Here is a 19,903-nt window from a genome sequence, read left to right as displayed (position 1 = left end):
GGCTGCAGGCTGGGACGGGCTCTGGGGACGGAGGGGCTCGGAGCTGGCCGGGAGCAGCGGGATGCTCGGTCGGGAGCCGGTTGCAGTGCTTTGCGCAGGGCTGGTGCGGAGCCCCCGGTGCTCCTGGGGCTCCGGCGGCGCCTGTATTCTTCCTTTTCATGAGCTGCAAAACTTCGCCCTTTGGGGATTTCTGAAGGCCCCTTGACTGGGAAGTCCCAAGTAAGAAAAGAAGCAGCAGGGCGGGGAGGGGGGGGAGGTGGTGGCAGAGCCTCTTTCCTTAGGATACCTCATCCCCAGGGAAGCCACCTCATTAGTTTTATTTATTGGTCGTTACCCCTCCTTTGGTTCTCTTTTGTCATGGAGAACAGGCATGAAGGGCCTTGTTTAGCTGGGCGGGCGGGTGCTCTCCTTCCTGTTCACCAGACCAAGGTTGCTTTTTCTAATAATTCCCAGTGCCTGGGAGCTGCTGCCGAAGCAGGGGATGACTTTGGTCCCCATTGGCTTGCCAGGCTGGAGCACTTCAACTCTGTGGGATTTGGAGGCTTCCCCCTTGCCCACACGGGTCTCAGGGAAACATTGCTCCTGTTAAGCCTCTGCCCGCTCTACCAGCAGCCTCCTGCATGTGCCCAGAGCTGTTCCTGGCCGGGGAGCCTGGCTGTGGAGGCTGGAGGGCTTGTGCCATCTGCAGCAGTAGAATCTGAAGCCTCTTCTCATCCACAGGTCAGGTACAGTGTGGGCAAGTGCACTGCAGGCTCCCCTACACCGCGCCACCGGTGCACCTCAAAGCGGACATGGAAGGACCGCTATCTAACAGGGGTGAGAAGGTAATTGCAGTCCCTGTTTCGGGCTTTGTGCTCAAACCTCAGCAGTAGCAAAGACCTTATTGTATCATGTGATGGCAGCTGTGCCCTTTTGACCATATCGCTGCTTCTCCATAATCTCGGGCAGCTTTCAGCACTTTGTGTTTTCTTTATTTCGGTGGCCCTAGGCTGATGTACCAACTGCCGATAAAAATGTCGTCAGTTTGTTCTTCACTAAATACTCCTTGTTGGTGTGATGTGCTGAGATGCTCTGCTTGGATTCCTTGAAGTATTTTGATACCCTCCTGCCTGAACTCCTCCTTATCCTCTTTATCTTCCCTTCCCATGTGGCAGTGAGCTTCCTTCTGCTCCGTTAGTCAGCTCTCTGCACCCTCTGTCAGTGCTAACACTGAACGGCTGTTAACCACTGAGCAGGAAGGACCTTTGCCATGTGCTGACTTTCCAGTTTTCCATGAGTTAACGTGAAAGATACATTTCTTGGGGTTTCCAGTATTGCTTAAAAATAACAACTGCCTGTTACACGATATTAAGTAGAAATGCTATTTCACAATGTCTGGCTAGGAAACAATGTTGCATATCAATATTTTTATGTTGAATACTCAGTATTTGCCCATTCTAACACACAGTTCATTTCTGGGAAAAACTTCTGAAACTGCATATACATGCTTAGGCTCATAAGATGTCATTTAGCAAACCAGTTTAAGTGGCTTCATTTTGAAAACACTGAGCTTTTGGCAACTCTTTTTGGTTTTAGCTTTCATCTTTACTTTTAGAAGTTATCAGCTTCCTTCTTTTCAGATCTCTCTTTCTTCAGTGCAGCAACCCTAGATTACTGAGCTCTGTTTTGACAAGCCCAAGATGGGGCACAGCAAAGTTACTTTCTCAGTTTAAATGCTACCACTTTGTCATGATATCTACACAACAAAAACTAGAGATTTTTCAAAAAGTTATACTGTGGCCTTAATCTTGATTCTGCAATTCAGAGAAAGGCGTTTCCCGTGTAGCATATGGCCTGTATCAGTGACCGCTTCCGACTGTGGGTAAGGGCAGGTAAAGCACCTGTGGAGCAGCCAGGTTGAATGCCTAACCCCTAGTTTGAGGGAGACCTGTGATGATTACCAAAGAAATGGATAGATTAAGGACACTTGATAATAGTCTTAATCTTTCTTGGTAGCTGTTGTAGAGGATATCATAGAGCAAATAAAATAACTACTGGTTGCAATTTATTGTATAATATAACATTTTTACAGCGAAATATCTGCCTGTTGGTGCATCTCACTTAAATTAAGATGTGTATTATCATACTTCCATTATCGCCTGTTTGTGGTGTTCCAGCTATGGAGCTCGTGTTGCTGTGTTTGGTGGGCAGGACTGAGGAGGCTCAGGTCAAACAATGGTTGCAGGAAGGTTGTGCTCCATGGGGCAGCTTGCTGCCTGAGAGCCTGCCACGGCAGCTGGGCACGTGTGCTTTCTTTGCTGTTCCCCAGCAATACATGTCCGTTGTGAGGGTTGCTTGTCTTTTACAGTAGCTAATGCTCGATTCACATTTTTCCCACTAGGTCATCCTCTTTCAGTACTGACTGCACGAACTCTTCCTCATCTGTCCATGGCGCTACCAGAACCACTGCCCCTCAGTCGTTGAACTACAGTGTCCAATCCAAGGCAACTGTAATCAGTCATGCAGGAGAAACTCAAATCCAGCATTCTCTGTTGTTTCCATTGACCAGCATCTAACATCCACTATTATTTCTCCAGCAACACTCTGTATATGTGTGTGTTGAGTGCACAGACACATTTTTCACTTGTTTCTTGTGGACCTGTAGAATGACAGTGAGTCTCTCCAAGACAATGCCAGACGCAGTCAAAATTAGTGACTCTACTGTGCTTACAATCTTGCTTCTGAAGTCACGGGAATATGAATGAAACAGTAAATGCCGAGTCACAGGGGGGTTCGATGACCACCTATCGATACAAAGAGAGGAGGAATTCACGTGGTTTGGCCTGATTCTCTTTTGCACCAGTGAAGCACTGCTGGTTCCAGGACATCCCTCTTTACACTCGCGTGGGTGAAATTTCAAATGGGCTCTTTGGCTCAGAAGCTTCAAACATATACAGAAATTCCTGAGCCAAATGCATTGGTAGCTGTGACTCCGCTAAGGGGAAACCATGACGCCCGCTGGAAATAGGCAGTTTCTCTTCCTCCTCAAAGTGCTTTAGAACCACATGTCCTTTGCTCACTCTGTAAGGTAAGTAAATCTTAGGATTTTCCCCCCATTTTATAGGAGGGGAAACTGAGATGCCCTATACTGAAGGGGGGAGTGGGGGTTGGTGGCAGTCAGGTTTAGCACTCTGACAGTTTTGATTGCCAACTCGTTCTCAGAGCACTGAATATATCTCGTCTCATAGCCATCTGCCAAATCCTCATTTTTTATTCTTATATCTTATTAACAAACTACTTTATTTCTTTGGATTTGTATTGGATCATGATTGAGTGATTGCAGAATGCACCTACGCAAAACTCTTAGCCATGCAGTATCCTGGGACTGGGACATCCTGAGTGGAGGCTGGCCCATAAACGTGTAGAAATGCTTTGCTCTAGTATGGACCCTACAAGGGGGACTCCAGGAATGAGTTCAATCAGTGAAAATAGTCGGGTAGAAATCAGAGACCAGTTAAGAAAGTGGAAACAACAGTGTCTGTAAGGCCAGCAGCAGCAGTCACTAGCCAAGTGTACAACAATGCGATGGCATATCCTTTCATCTGGCAGCGTTGCCTGCTTACCTCTGCCCTTGTGGTGTTCTCCATCGCTGGCGTATCGCTGCTGCTTCTGCCAAGCGCTCGGCTGAAGGCGCGGGCCGGAACGGCGGCTCTCGGAGGAGCCGGCAGTGCAGGGCTCACCCTCGGAGGCAGCCGCATTGCAACAACAAAGGAAGTACTCAGCGCTCTGGCCCCAGATCAGGAAAAAAGCTCTGAAATGATACTTCATTGACGGTAATAACAAAAAGTAAACAAAAAACGTTTGCCAGCCCTTCTCAGTTTGCACCAAGCCAAGATTAGGTCTATAACGAACCCTCTCTCCATGTGAGCACTGGTCTCTCTTGCTGCTCAATTTCTGCGAGGCAGCATTTCCAAGAATGTGAAAGCCTACTATGAGCCACAATTAATGTGTAATGGGACCGAACTGTGCCGAGCAACAGAAGACAGGAATCCATCGGTTACATAACTTGTTTTTAATTCAAACTCTAGATACATGTGTTTTTCTCTCCGGGAGATGCTGGATCAATCTCCAGTGGCGGCCAAGTGGGCAGCCGTCCCGCTGGTTTAGCCAGGCAGTGTTGCAAACACGGAAAGCCTTTCCTTGACTGTGCCTGCAGGTGCTGCATGCCGCAGCTGGGTGACAAACTGCTCCAGCTAAGCGCGAGGCACACTGGCCACTGCCACCGCAGCGCTGGCTGCGGGGACAGCTGGAGGTCTGCCCAGGTGCCACAAGTAACTGAATACATTGTGCATATAAATATATATATATCTATATGTATATATACGTATGTATGTGCGTGCGTGTGTGTATATATATGTGTATATATATGTGCGTGTGCATATATATATATATATATATATGTATATATATATATGCAGTGATGGTAGCTGTTTGGACAGTTAGGCCACTATTCTGGCTAATTGTAACAAACAGCTAGCAGCGCTCTCCTCCAATTCAGAATAATATTCAAAAGCAGGGAGGAAATTAGGTCTGCAATATATTATTGTCACCTCCTGACAGGCAAATAATTGTTTCCCATGTGTACAAACAATGCCAAGACACTCCTGCTGCCGTGACCTGCCTGGAACCACTGCTCCAGAAGTGTCCTTTGGTGAGGGAACAGTCAAAAGCAGCATCCATTTTGGTCACTTTTCTCCTTGGCTATACAAACGAGCAAAGGGCCTGGCACGTGTTCTGTTGGCTGTGTTAGTGGAGCATTCTGGTTCTCAGTATTTGTTATTGCAAGGCTGTAGTGGTTGCTGTGTCTGCTTGAAAAGCTGTGAGAAGCTGAAGGTGGTTGGCGGGGTCACCAGGGCCCAGCTTTCTCCTCCGTCTGTGCTTGCGCAGTCTAACGATTGTTCAGTTGTGGAATTAGTGCTATAAACTAATGGGTAGCTATTTGATGGAAGATTGAAGGAGAGACTCCAGACTGTAACTTGACCTTACATCCCACAGTACTTGAGATTTCCACAACTGTTTTGCTGACAGAAGAAATGGTCTGAGGCATTTATCTTCTTTCTCAGCAGTGCAATCAAAGGGAGACTATTAAGTATGTATCTGCTAAATAGCAACTTAGTTACTGATCAAAAAAAAAAAAAAAAACACTTGTGGAATGTACTGTATATCAAAGTTTTTGTAACTGATACCACTGACAGGACCAGCGTGCAAAGCACAGGGCTAAGGTAATGTAGATGTTTCTGACCAAATACGTGTGGTGGAAGTGGCATCACCACTCTACAGGCAGTATACTGCACTGTACAAACTGTGCCCAGGGGCAGTCACTTTCCCCAGCAAGTAGCCAGGAGCAGCTTTGCTAATTTGGAAATCAGGCTCTGTTTATATTAAGCCCAAATTGTTCACAAAAACTGGAAACAATTCAGCTTGTGCAGTTTTAGAGCTAATTATGTATATGGAAAATACTCAACTGTACCAAGAATGTAAGAAAGCCTCTAATTTATTCTATACATTGTTTCACAGCACATTTCACACTGACTGTTGCCACTGAACCAAACCTTATCTCAGGTCATTTGCATTCATCTCCTGTCTATAGATTTAAAAAAATTAAAAAAAAATCCTTCTCATTTTCTTAGTTTATTCAGTAATTGCCAAACGGGTTCTGGTGCAGTAATGCAGATTCTATGTATTCAACTTTTCCAGTTGCTATTTACAAAAACTGTTGCAGATAAAATCGAATGAAGAGAGCCAATGAAAGGCTTTTCACTCAAATTTAATATAGTAATTAAATATGGTGAAGGTCTGAAAGTGGAATGGTTTACAGTTTTATTACCAATTTTTTTTGTTTGTTTTTTGGCTCACTCTGGTTAACCCCAGTGCCCTAGCTAAAGGTGCTTACACAACTTACTAGTTGGGATGGGGAGTGGGAATCAATCCTGCGCTACTATCAGTGATATAGCTGTATGATGCCAATTATAGACACATCCGTTTTGTTTCATCAGCCAATCATTTTGTTGTAGCATGTTGCAATTATGCATGTCTTGGCTACAATGGTTAAAAAAATTCTCTGAATGAGTGGACAGTCAAGACTAATATTTATTTTAAAAAAGTAAACCTAAATTGTAAGCACTTTTTTGTAAAACCAATGTCTGTTTTGTTACATACTTTTAATGTTGTGCTTTGTAAATGTCTTATTTGTGTAATAAATAAAGTTAATGCAAGTAGAAGTGCTGGCACTTACATCCAGAAAATGATGTAATTCCATTTTATTTTATTTTTAAATACTTTCTGGCTTACTAATCAAGCGGCAACCCACCCAGTTTTGCTCTTTTATTATTTTGTTAAACTCTGGCTTCAGGAGAGTTCAACAAACGTTCGTAGTAAATGGATATAATTTCCTAGTTAGCAAACCAGTCATTAAAGAATACCTCTGGTGTACATTATTACAATGATCAATCAATATCAAAGTACTGAGCAAAAAGAGAGGAAAGGAATTCACCAGGACAGCTAACTAAAATCTGGGAAAATAATGTTGATTAAGATGGATTTGAATGACTTCGACATTGAATTTGAGGCACTCTTTTTAACAAATTGTTTTCAGGCTTAATAATGTGTATGTATATACTACACTGCACACCTCTCAGGAATATTATTATGAGTACGGTCTGCTTTTTTTTTCCATAGCTTTTTTCAGAATGACTGATTGAATGATTATTTCCATTTTTGTTTATGCTAACAAAGATGACAAAAAGATGTTATTCCTATAGAGGGAAAATGTGGTAAAAATCCAAAAGGACAAATTAGACTTACCATGAATCAAATTACCTACTTTGTAATATTATCATCTAGCGAAAAGCTGTTTTCATAGTTTAGATTTATTTCCAGTTATTTTATCTCAACCTTTCCGGCAGGTCCGAACGATCCATTCATGCTCATCGTCATCTAAAAAGGAGACAAAGAGAATATCAAATGTCACTGTTTAAGGTCTGTTCTTTGCATTACAGATTGTCGAACAATTTTTCCTTTGAGAATGAAATCCAATTTTAGCTGCTGGCATCTCCTAGAACCTGTTTTTTGCTTCTTACAAAGATTGTGTGTACTGTTGTGTTGGAATTTGTCAAGGCAGGAGATATGGGATCTTTGGCAGTAACCCTGGCTCATCTATTTGATAAGATTGACTTGGGGGAGGCTATTAAGATTTACACATATATATTTTTTTCTTTTCTGACTTTTCATGAGTATGTGCAGGAGATACGGTGTAGGTACTAGAAATGAAGACAATTTTTTTTTTATTGTATGTCTGCATTGCTTGTCTGTTTATAAAACGCGGGGTAAAGAAAAATCTATAGTCAAAACCTAGGCTGTTTCAGTTTTTCTTTCAATGCTGTTTTTGAAATGTATGTTACAAGAGATATTGATAAGCTGATTCAGCAGCTGATAGAAGGATTTTAGACCATCTTCTGTGTCTTCTGTTAGTATTCATGTCTGTCAGATCATATTTATTCACAGAGCACGACAGTGTGGAAGGGAAAAATATCTAAGACAATGTAGGAAAAAATTTTCTAGCAAAGTTTGTATAGAAATTTTTGCATAATTACAAAAATAAAGGGAGGGGGCAAATGTAAGTTATGGCCTGTTAATTCTAGGACCTGTCTACAAGTAAACCAAACTTCTAAAAGCCTTGAAAAACAAAGTCTTACTTAAATCAATACCTGTATTTATTTTTGTATAAATTGAATATAGCATAGCTGCTGCTTCTGTTTACTGCTGTCTTAACACATTCATACTAGCTGCTTGTGGTACATGCTTCTAACCTGCCTCCATCTACATTTTAAGGGTTTTGTAGCAGCTATTATTACTTGAAAGAATAACTGGATTATAAGAAGGATAGAGCAGAGGGGGCGTAATCTCAGTGCTGTGAGCATCCTTTGCATAGCACATAACCCCACTTGCACAGCTGCTCTACACAGTTGAGAGCTCTGCTTAAGCGGGTCAAAATAGATCAAGAAAGCAGCATGCTGCTTGTAAGGAGTCAAATTTTGATGGAAATCTTTTGAGTATTGAGTTGTACCTTTAAGTTAAATTGATGTAGTAGCATTTGAAATGTAAAAGGTAGGAAGGTCCCAGGAATTAAGTTTGCTAGTCCAAGAAGTGAAAGTTCACAAAGAGGGTATATGACACATTAGGTCTGATTTACAAGAGTTTTCAAGCGTATGTTTAAATGTTATTGATGCCAGTGAATCAAGTTAGCTTTGTCTTTCCTTCTTCTCTTTCGTCTTTCTTTGCTACCCTCCCCTTTTTTCCTCAATTCTGCTCAAGTGAGTTGAGTGCAGGCCTTCATTTCTCAGAAGGTGCTGCTCACAAGGAGCGCTGCTGGCATCTAGGTGAATGTAGGTTTAAGTAAAGCATGTGTCAAGGCCTTGATCCCCTGTCTAAATGGTAGCACTTTTCCGACACCCTTGACAAACAGTAGTCACACTGGGTTTTCTGAAAAGCCTGCTCTCCAGTTTGCTGTCTGCATACAGTCACTCCTTTCTGGACAAAGCGGTTGCTTGTGCCTACTGACCCTCTTATAACTTCATACTCAGGGTGGTGGCTGGCAAAAACTCGCTGTTGGCAGCGAGCGGTTACCTCTGAGCAGCACCCCGGTAACCGTGAACGGGTTCGTGAACGTTGCTGTAGTGCCGTTGTCTGGTTCACCAGCTCAGCCTGTAGCTTCGCTTTAACTTCTGAAAAATGGTTGCCATTTTGATAGAGTACCTAAGTACATTTCTTTCTGTGTTTCAGTGATATGATACTTTTTTTTTTTTTGATTCCCTATTTCTATTAATCAATAGGCCCATAACAAAACACCCCGTTAGTGGCACATTTCTTATTCAGATATAAACTAGGAGAAAATAAATGCTTCTGGAAAATAGGCTAAAAGGAAAATTAAAAAGATGAACACTGAGCCTTGTTAAAGACCACGCAGTCCTTATACAGGCAGAGATTCCACTGAAGGCTCCAGCAGAAATGCAAATGTGGCCCTTTTAAGCTTTCTTAACAAATAACATCAAAGCTGTAATCAATGTGCCGGCTTTTGTTCTATGCAGGAGGTGTTCCAGCCCTGGAAAGATGTGATCATGTGAGCAGATATTCTCCAGTCGGGGTATCTATATTTTGAGATGGTATCTCCTTGACTTACCAAAAAAAAAAAAAAAAAAAAAAAGTAGTTTTCCTGAGCTTGTAGTAATTGCAATTGTCTATTTCTGTCATGGTGAAGGAATAAAAAAAAAATTACATGTGCTATACATCATGCCTTTCCATCTCCTTTTGGTGATGATATATGTAGCTCATTTGAGTACTAGAAATAAGCAGTCTACCTTCCTAGTGAGAAATCTGTAGTGGTCACATAGGTAAGCATCAAAGCTTACATAGGTAACAGTGTGGTCACATAGGTAAGCATCAAAGTAATAAGAAAGGCAGATTTTCCAACAAATCCTTGGTTTGTCTAGTCTGTTTCCTTCTGCATCTATGTTTTCATGATCTCTTAAGAAAGCATACTAGGCAGCTTGCTCTAAGGGTTTTTCCCTTTCCCAGACCAGTCCCAAAATGTTTCAGCTCATGCAGAGATTTGATCCCATGCAAATTAAATACATGTTAATAAGCACTGATTAACCTACATATAATTTAATCAGCTGTAAAAACTGAATGAGCTATATGAATTTCAACTTTGTATATGAAAAGGAAAAATAGAAATCGTGACTTAATATTCCAAAATATAACTTCAGGGCAAATCCCTAGAATTCCCAGCGCTAGCCATCCAGCTCTAGGGTGCTGCACGAGTGCTCCTAGGTCTAGGTAAGGCAAAATGAAAGAACTGATCCAGCATAGTTAGAAGAGCAATAAAACCAGAGATCAGGATGGCTTTAGGGCTAGCTATGTGAGAAGAGGCAGTGAAATATTAGAATGTAAAGAGTTAAGCTATGGTAAAACATACTTTTGCTACACTAAAGACTGGTTGATAATTACTGTAGTTTTAGGGCTATTTGAATCAGTGCAGCTGCAACCTCTTCAGTAGTAACCCCTGAAACAAGACAAACTGGGTTTATTGTACTGAACAAGTCTTAAAGCTCCTCCCTGATTGTTAGTAATTGGCAGCAATGGACTTAACAGCCTCTTGACTACCCTTTTTACACTCTACCTGACTGTGCAGCTAACAATTTAAATCACAGATGCCGATCCTTCTTTGTGGCAGCTGCTTGTTAACTACACGTTCCTCTTTTTTCTGTCACTGGCTGCTTCCATAACCCTGCAACACCAGGGTTAGATTGGAGAATCACATTTCATCAATATTTAAAATGGAATTAAACCTTGAAGTTTGATTAATGCTACCAGATAGTGAGTTGTAATTACTATTTTGCAAATTGCAATTGTTTGAATATGTTAATATGATTGTCTAAGCACATCTTCACCTTCAGAAGTAATTTTCCCTTTAAAAAAGATTTGAAAAAAATACAAACTCTTTAATCAGTGGTAAATTATCACCCTGTGCACAATTAGGTAGTATGGGGTTCTTCACGTTGTGTGCTGAATTTTGTGGTAGCGTATTTATCTTTAAAAGTTTATCAATTTTTTTTAGATTTTCTTCAGTAGAACAATCATGAAACAGACTTAGCTGGAACTGGACTAATCATGTTTACATTTGAAGGCAAAGAAAAAAAAAAGCTTTATCTGAAAAATTTATTGCAATTCAGTGTATCCTTGTTCAGTTAATAAATGTTGACAAGTTATTTATTCTGAAGTTAGTAAAATATAATGATTACTATCATGACATATAATTGAAATCTTGAAAGAGAGAGAGTGATCTCACTGGATAAGCTGTTAAAATATAAGTGAGTATTCACTGAGTCTTTAAGTTATTTCTGTATGTCTCAACCAAAAATAAGGTCAGACTTAGCACCCACAACAGGTATTTTGAATACTGTAACCCCAGTCCTCAGGAAGTCCAAAATGATATAGCTCCTCTTTTATTTATGTAACTAATTCAGGCTGTTTTCATCAAGCAGGCCAAATGGCATATGGAGTTATCCTACCTGCACAGCTGATCTGCAGAAACAGCATCCTTCCACAGAGGATGATTAACCAGGGGTTACGCTTTAGACACAGTCTACACAGTCAACAGGTTAGTTTGGATAGAGTACTTTCAGGCAACTAGAAATGAACTAAACCAGCTGGTCTTACTAAGTTCCTGTAAGTAACTCATTTTGTATTAGTTCTTTTCAGCAATTATTGCTTTGTGAGTTCTTTATTTGGTTTTGGGTGGTTTAGGGGAAGCTCCTGTCAGAAAAGCTGTTAAGGATAATCCATGGAGCACTCCAAACACTACCCACTTAAATCAGTGGATTTGTGCTCGGCTTCTCTGAAAAATGAGACCACTTATTTCATTTTCAATGCTGAATCTAAAAGGGATGGCAGAGGAGACTTGCCCAACTACATACTCCAGATTTCTCTCTCAAGCGAGATTAGAAACTTGAGGACAGGCTGGCATCTGGGTGCTTCCAAAGGATAACTTGAAAATACACTGTAAATCCAGTACATTTAATTTTTGTATATTAAATGCATATTGAAGGTTTAGAATGATCTGCTTTTAACAGTAACATTCCTGTGTTACTTCTGGAACGCTAGATTTGAGATACTTCTTAGGACTCCACATGCTGGAGTGTCTGTCATGATGCAGAACGGAGTCTGTTTGTTAGAAAACAGAAATATTCCCCTGTAGACTGAGGATTTACCTTCCATCTAATATTTTTCCCCAGGAAATCATCTAATGGAGGAGAGGCAAGTGTATTGGGAGACACACCACATTGAAATTAAAATGTTTAGTGACTTACAAAGGGGAAAAAGATACATTGTTCACCTTAAAAACCTTCCTCGCACTCTTGTCTGACTTGGTGTTGTGACTTCATCCTGAACACTGTAGCTGTGTGTGTGCTCCTGGTGTCTTAAAGGCTGTGTCTACACTGAAGGTCTGATGTGCTCCCGTGTGCACGATGCACTTCTGATCCTTGGTTCCCTTTGCTGCCCAACAGTGTGTTGGGACCAGGTGTGGATGTGCATCATCTCTTCATTTGCTCTTCTTTCTGTTAAAAGCCATGTGAGCAAGGAGGGAAGTCGATATGCTCCGACATGTCCCTCCATCAGGGCAATCAGGGGCTAACAATTGCAGTGCACCCCTCGGAGCGCAGCATTTAGCTGTGCAGACACAGCCATGCGTACGCGAGCGGCCTGCCATGAGCATGATTTGTAAGCGAATGTATTTGCAACAGACAATAGGCACTCCCTGAACGGGAGCCGAGTTTCCTCTTTGTTTGTAGAGGGCCAAGCACACACAGAATATTGTAAACAACAGGATCAGTTAATTCTTTCGTATGCCTGACTCTTCCCATCACCCGCAGTGCAGTTTATCGTGTTCTTCCACCACACAATTACAATCAGATGCGATAACATCTCAGCCATAGATTCTGCCTGGCACACCCCTTTCATTTCCACCACCCTCTCTGGGTCCCTAGCATCACTTTCCTTATTGCACCTGACCTCACCAACATCAAGGCTGGCAAGAAAATGGAAAATATGTTTTCAATTAACCTTTGCTTCCACCCACAAATTCTCACCCTTCCATTTACATTTAATTACTGTAATTCCAAAATGGCCCAAAAATGAACTTTCCATCTTTTATAAAACTTGTTTTCACATGAACTGTATGGTTGACTATAAGTGCCTGTAAGACTTGCATCTAACCTAACTAATGGATTCACAATGAGATGGCTAGCACACAAACAAAGTTGTTATTCTTGGCATGTCACTATTTGGAATTGAAACCTTCACAGTTTTCAAAACGATAATTATTTTGACTAGGAAACCACAAGGAATAATATATCTGCAAAAGCCATAGCTACTGAAATTATTGTAAGAATTTATACCACGATGAACATATTTTCACTGTTAATTACAATATTGAATACAAATCATATTGGTTCATAATCTATTTTAATGAGTGGGGTATATTTTATGTGTAAATCGTATTTAATATAAAAATAATTTCTTGGTTACGCAGATGAGATGTCTCCAACTACATCCGTCGCTTGAACAGACTTTGATAGAGAGAAAGACATAATAAGTATGTATTTTACAACAGCATTCAAAAAGTGACTGATCTTAGCAAGGAGACAAGGGTATGAGAATGTGTCCAGCATAAAGAAAAGTGACTGGGGGTAATGATAGACATGAGGCTACTTCTCGTAAAACTTTCTATGAGATGTTATCGCATAAGATTGTTAAAGAGATTCAATTTCTTTCTGCCATCTTCTCACCAACATTCATTCTTCTGCCTTGCCCACTGAGTGGTCATCAGTTTGATACTTACTATCCTTCTGCCTCTCCTCCTTCTAAAATTTATTTGTTAAGTGTTGAAGATTATCTAGGTCCGAAGCTCTCATAACAAGACAAGAACTATCTATCTAAAAAACCAGGAAGAGCTAGACAAGAGATACTTGGAGATCCAGATGAAAGAGTTGTAGTAAAATTTCTAACCTTCCTCTTAGTGTTGTATTTTTCAAATATTCTGACTACCATGCAAGTAATGATTCTGGAAAGTAAGTACCAATAAACTGGAGATTTGTATGAACACAGGTAGAAAAAGCTATGTTCTGGAACTAGATGCAATGGAAGAAAAGTATGCATGAGACAGAGGAGACAAAACCAAAAGGTGAATTTATATGGACTTTATAGAGCCTTTTGGGCAAAGAATACAAGCTGAGTGTCATGGCAGACAGGCAAAGTATTTTTTTGCTATGGTATTTGGAGGAATGAGTATCGAAGAAGCCAGAAAGAGGAGTCAGCAGTAGTCAAAGCAGAACAGGACAAGGACAAGCACTTCGGCTGCTGCAGGAAAAGCAAGGGGCTACTAACGTTGGTATGTTCTACTTGTGTAAACAAAGAGAGTAGCATTGATTCTTTATTTTATAAAACCTCTTTTTCACAAATAAGTTTTCCAGACAAAGTAAAGAGAAAAAGATCAATGAATTACAATAAATGGCGTTTAACATAAAAATACGTAAAATTTACAATTCAGTTAACTTGTCAAATGTTAAAAAAAATCAGCAAACAATAGACACAATTTGTTTTGTTCAGAGCCCAGAGGTAGAGACCAAATCCTCTAAATTAATTTCTGCAAAAGCTGTTTTTTTTTTTTTTTTTTTTTTCCAAACAGGTCTGGATCCCATTCGTTATAGAATATACTGATTACCAACTATTTTTAAGAGCTTTACACAAACATTATTTCTTTTGTTGTGTGAAATGCAGAATCAGCCATCTGGCAAATGCCCCAGAGCTAAAATCTTTTACATGACATATAATTCAAAATGATTAAATATACAACAGAAAATAGCTATAGCATTGCACTTAAAATAGCATGAACTTTTACTGCCGATCAAAACTGATTTCTTTAGCTTAACAAGTATCCAAAGAACAATTATTTGAAGAGCTTTTAAGAGTTTCAATATGTAGGAACTAAACCTCATCTAAATTCAGTATCTTAAGTCAAATAAAAAAGAAACAAATGTACAAAAGATTAAACGTTCCTGTGTTATAAGTAGACATTTAAATCTATGGGAAGCTAAATTCATTTGAACAAAAATACTGTATTCCCTGTGCATGTGTATTGCTGGGGCTTTCCTCTCCATTGCTAAGGTCATCTGCCAAAACAACTCTTACATTCTTAGGCAATGACTAGGGACTAGCCTGGAATCAGCCTGTTCATCCGCTCCCTCCATCATCAGAATGGGCAATTTCAAAGAACAGAGAATAAAGCTCAGTGCATGATCTCTAAGTACAGGCAATCCTTTTTTCTGCACCACAACCTACTTTTAAGTTAAACTTACTGTCTTTTTTTCCAGAAATATTCCAGGCCTGAAAAACTGCCAGGTCCTCATCCCACACCCAGCTCACCAGTAGTTTATGAGAAAGAGCATGCAAGCATCTGCATGTATTTGGGGGACCTACGTACAGAAATATTACCCTGCATAATTATTGAGTGGTTATGGCTCTGTTTCCCAGCTATGCTTCTGAGACAAGTCAAAGTCTACATTTCTCAAACAACACTTGGTGCGAGTCACATTTGAGTTGTAAAACAAAAAAGTCTAAATGTAGATTTGTTTCATGGATTTGTATACTTGGATAAGCGTGAAATAGATAAATACTTTTCTACCAACTTTCAAAAAAAAAGAAAAAGCCTCTAAACTCATTCAAATGAAACACGAGAGCTTTCATCCCAAGGTAACAATGTGAGGAAACTAAGTCTACGATTATCAAGGCTTTTATTTAGAAATAAAATGTCTTCTCAGCTTTGTCTGTAGAGTTGGGTGAGCCTCAGTGCCAAGGAACCTTAGATGTTCTAAAACCAGACTTTTAAAACTACAGACTGAAATAATATTCTTGAATCTTGACCTTTTGGGTTTTGTAATGATTGCTGAAGCAGCAGGACTTTTCCTGCTGCTTTTTACAAGACTTTCAGGCATATAGAAATCCTAAGTTGATTGCAGCTGGCTTGAGACTACAGCAACACCAAAAGCTCTCCCCTTAATAAGATATTAGTCCTGTTTTTCTGGGCTTAATCCCGCTCTTAGTTACATGCATATTAATTCAGTCATCTGACTGAGGCTGTTAGTGTAAAGACAGGCTTTGTGTCCTTCCTGTTCTTGATTTTATATGATGAGATGCACATATTCCAGGTAATATTCACTGCAGTATAGAAAACTACCCTATGCACTGTACACCAACTAGTTAAACTTTAAAATGGAGTAAGAAAGCAGAAGCACAAATATACTTCTATTACAAAGACCAAAAGCTGTATTTATGCCATTTAACCGAGCTTCAGAAGAATCAAGGAAGAAATGGAGCAATTTTCACCAGAAGTATCTTTGCTTTTAATCAAGAGAGAGCTGATCCAGAAAACCTCCTATTATTTTTCCCATATCAGTAGAACAAGATTTGTATTTTTAATGGTATTTTCTCTTTGAAAGTTATGGCTCTCTCCACATTTTTGGGTCCTAAATCATGAATGTGATTGCCTTCTTATACCTCCCCGCTTTGCACTAAACGTAACATCATATCTTTCCACTGAATTGGGAAATCCTCCCATCTTTGTATTAACCAAACTCTGTTACAAAGGTGCCAGGAGTCTATTAAAAAAAAAAAAAAAAAAAAAAAGAGAGAGAGAGAGTAATACTCTGATAGGAGTCTAGTCGCAAGACCCATACAAAATATACACCGTATCTTCTTACAAACTAGTATTCTTACATATTCTCATTCATCTGTCCAATTTTGTGTGCTTCACAGTACAAGAGAAAAAAACGCATAAAGAATCAAGAGAAATTTGAGGCTCCCCAAGGAAACAGAGGTTTAGGAATAGAGTAATAACTGCAAGATTTTAATGAGAATTTGGAAAACTTTGCTAGATAAGAAACAGAACAAAACTGTTGCTGTCATTTCATTCCCTGGGCCTGACTGCATTTTCACAACAGGCCTTTGCACTGCTTTGACAGTAAGAGCTCTTTAAGTAAATGAGTATCAGACCTCCATGCTAGTGAAATGTGGAAAATCTTGCCAAATTTAGCAGGAGTCTACAGTACTCAGCATGCACTCATCTTGACAAAGAAGTGGTGGGAGCAAATTCAGTGATTTTAAATGGCGTCTATTCTTTTCTCTTCTGGAATGATATCTGGATGCTGCCAGTTCAGCAGGAAAGTAAATGCCAAGCAGTACGCTTCCTTGCCCCGTTTCCAAACAGCAGAGAAACAATCAGAAATTGCTTTATAATAGAGCCAGGGTGAAAGGTGAGAACCAGAGTATTCTTAAAGCCTGCTTCCAGACCTGAGGAAGATAGTGTCATTTTGGTAAAGCTGTCAAGCTGTTGTAAGAACTTCCTGAATGCTTCCTACCATCTGCTTTTGATGCTTTCAAGACTTGGCTGGAAGCCTGGAGGTTTTCCTGCTCCTTCCTGCCCAACCTATAATGGAGTAATTCTGGATCTGTTCCCTGTCATTCCAGCCTCTTCCTCAGTTTCTTCTGCTTACAGCTGGGTTTTTTTATTTTTTTTTTTAACTGCAGTGGCCTTGTGCCCTGAATCATCTCTCCTGGGGCAGTAAGAGTTCCTCTGATGTTGAACAAGTGCCGGGTTTTTCAATTGTGTTCGTGCTCTTAAGAGGAAGGGTCTGGCCTACATGACACATTCCTTCTTCACACTCGCATCAACAAGTTTAACTTTGTATATGGGCTTCTCAGTGGAATGGTCACACAAAGCACATCCCCAGTAACTCCGTCAGACTACACGCTGTGCTGGTCTGGTTCGTGAATATTGATTGATATAATTTGTAGGGTTTGAGATAAATGTCGTAAAGGACAATGAGTTCAAAGAACAGATTAAAAAACAATAAATTGAATTCCAAGGCGTTCCCTCCTGTACTAATCTATGTAGGTTCCTGTGTTTTTGGAAAGCATGTTGCTTATCTTCCTCATCAGTAGGCCCACTGCATTCCAGTATTTTGGATCAATGCCATTTGTAATAATCTAGATCAGTTTTTATTCAACGTTTATAAAACAGGCCATGCATCATAGGGTATATTTTATAGCAGATGGTATCTCCAATTCATCTACCCCCCCCTTCACTTCCCTCTTCCAATGCCACAGTGCATACTTATATGCGCTCTTGAAATTAGAGCTGGGCAGATTTTTTTTTGACAAATAGTAAATTTGCTGAAAAATGGAGTCTCCAAGCAACAAAACTGTTAAAATGTGGCATGCTGAAAATGAAATGCTTTGCCTTCTAGAAATGCCAGGTCCTGGAATTGGGACAATTTTAAACAAAAAATTGAGAGGATGCTTTGAAAAAGCATTTTCATTAAAAAAAAATCTGCTAAAGAAAGTCTTAAAGACAAAGGTTAAATAACCAGAACACTAAGCATTTATTTCAGGCCAGACTGATTTTTTCTGAGTTCTTCCAGCATCAATCAGTTTTGAATTTTCTGTTTGTTTTTAATCTGAGAAGTTTCTCTTTCAGCTTGATGAGAACTAATTTTCCCCAAGGTTTATTAATTTGGGCGCTGATCCACAAGACCCAATATTTGCCAGATTCTACTCACAACACAATTCTGCAAGGTGACAAGAATGTTTCCTGTTCAACAAGGTATTTAAACATTGCTGTAACTCATTTAAATAAAATGGACTATTCTAACATTTAAAGATAAGCACCTGCTCAAGCACTTTGCTGGTTCACAACAAAGAGTTTAGCAGCTTTCAAGATCAATGCTATACGCCTTGCAACAGCTAACTTGCTTAATATCATAATGGAAGCGATTGAAGATTTTCCTTAGATTAAGATACTAAATGGTAATAAAACATATTTATTCATACCTGCTTGGAAATACTTAATCATAACTTTTTCATAATCTTAATCATAACATAAACTATTATTTACGCAAATTTTTTTGTATACAACCAGCTGATAAAAACAAATATGTAAGCAATATTTTAGGTCAGTGATTAGAAAACTAGACTATGTGTTTTGAAGTTTTAACTATAATCACATATCCTGGACGATGAGAAAGAACCTCAAATTAATTTACTTTGCAAAAGAAGTTAAACATACCTGCATTTCTCAGAAATCTGAATTTGTAGTCAATGATAACTCTGGTTTTAGGATTATAGAATCCATCCCCACAGTCATAACATCCTTCTGGGATCTTTCTAGGAGGATCCAAATTCATAAGCTGGGAAATGCCTGAAGAAATAAAAATCTTAAAGTTTGCTTAATTTTGCTTTTTTTTTTTTTTTTCCAGAATTTGTACCTTTGATCGAGATAACTAATGACTATGACTTTACATCTCCATGGCATTTGCTAAAGATATAGTTACTGAATAAAATTTATAAAACATTATGTCCATTTTGCAGATTGTGGAAATGAAGATGGAGAAGTCCACACACAAAAAGCATAAAAAGGATAGCAATTACATTTCTTCGCTCTCAGTCCTGTCATTTAGCCTGCTAAGCTAGTGTTACCAATATAACCCCAAACTCCGAAATAAAGCCAGGAGGGTCTTGCTGGCCTCAGCAAGCAACTGTGTGTCACTGCTAAAACATCCTGTGTGTAAAGAAGAGTGTTGTAAGGGTGTTGTATTGTCTTGTATTACGTATTTTACTTGGTGTTTTTGCATATAAATCTGTTCACCTTGGCTATGGATAAATAATAATATTAAAATCTTTAGTGAGAGCATACACTGGGCAGAAAAGATGGGTGTCTACTAAAAAGCTGTCTTTCCTAAGAGATGCGGGACAAACGCATTCCAAGTTTACTCGACGCACCGGGCGTGACGCAGCGGCTCCGGTCCCGCTCCCCGGCGCGGCGCGGCACGCGTGGCGGCCGCACGGCCTTGTCCGCCGGCCCCGAGAGGAGCCAGCGCCCTTCTCCAACGCTCCTCTTCCTCAAGCTTCCTCCCGCCACACCGCCCGGCTCGCAGACGCAACGCAGTACCTGCCGGTTTAAGACCGGAGCAGATTTCTGTGTAAAACCGCCTGTCGTAGCCGTCGCAGTAACGCCAGTTTTTATCTCTGTACTCGAGGCCGTCCGCGAAAGTGTATCTCCCCTGCGGAACACACCGCGAGCGCGCCGTTAATCACCGTACGGACGGGCTGGACGCACCGGCCGGGGGGCTGCCACCACCGCGCGGCGCCCGCGCAGCCCCCCGGGCCCCGCGGGGCACCGGAGGCCGCCGGGGACGGCGCCTGGCCGCCCCCGGGGACGGCGCCCGGGCCCGGCGGCCGCGCTCACCTCCAT

The 19,903-nt window shown here is 40.5% G+C and overlaps 2 protein-coding genes across 8 annotated transcripts in view; one reads left to right on the top strand and one right to left on the bottom strand.

Annotated features, from left to right (window-relative positions):
• LHX6 (LIM homeobox 6) overlaps positions 1-19,326 on the top strand; it is a 27,941-nt gene extending 8,615 nt beyond the window's left edge. For 4 of the 7 annotated variants that reach the window (XM_062590964.1, XM_062590965.1, XM_062590963.1 and 1 more), the window contains 2 exons: positions 721-824; positions 2,381-6,284. In XM_062590964.1, coding sequence (XP_062446948.1) covers positions 721-824; positions 2,381-2,401 — 125 coding nt within the window. In that variant the 3' untranslated portion in view covers positions 2,402-6,284. Of the gene's footprint in view, positions 1-720; positions 825-2,380; positions 6,285-18,130; positions 18,257-19,020 lie in introns of those variants that run through there. The other 3 variants (XR_009960245.1, XR_009960244.1, XM_062590967.1) reach the window with 3 other exon arrangements.
• MORN5 (MORN repeat containing 5) lies at positions 6,891-19,903 on the bottom strand. Its single transcript, XM_062591320.1, has 4 exons — positions 19,898-19,903; positions 19,601-19,712; positions 18,719-18,850; positions 6,891-6,975 (listed from the first exon to the last, which is right to left on the bottom strand). Exons 1-4 carry the CDS (start codon positions 19,901-19,903, stop codon positions 6,929-6,931), a joined length of 297 nt encoding a protein of 98 aa, XP_062447304.1. The 3' UTR covers positions 6,891-6,928.

This window comes from Rhea pennata, chromosome 18 (assembly GCF_028389875.1).
Source record: "Rhea pennata isolate bPtePen1 chromosome 18, bPtePen1.pri, whole genome shotgun sequence".
Lineage (NCBI taxonomy): Eukaryota > Metazoa > Chordata > Aves > Rheiformes > Rheidae > Rhea > Rhea pennata.
This window is presented reverse-complemented; position numbering and strand designations above follow the sequence as displayed.

What these genes read in the sequence shown, in the direction of transcription:
- MORN5 (XM_062591320.1), bottom strand. An exon ending in CTCCGGTCTTAAACCGGCAG is followed by an intron (nt 18,851 to 19,600) that starts GTACTGCGTTGC and finishes TTATTTCTTCAG; the next exon opens with GCATTTCCCAGCTTATGAAT. An exon ending in CAGATTTCTGAGAAATGCAG is followed by an intron (nt 6,976 to 18,718) that starts GTATGTTTAACT and finishes TCTCCTTTTTAG; the next exon opens with ATGACGATGAGCATGAATGG.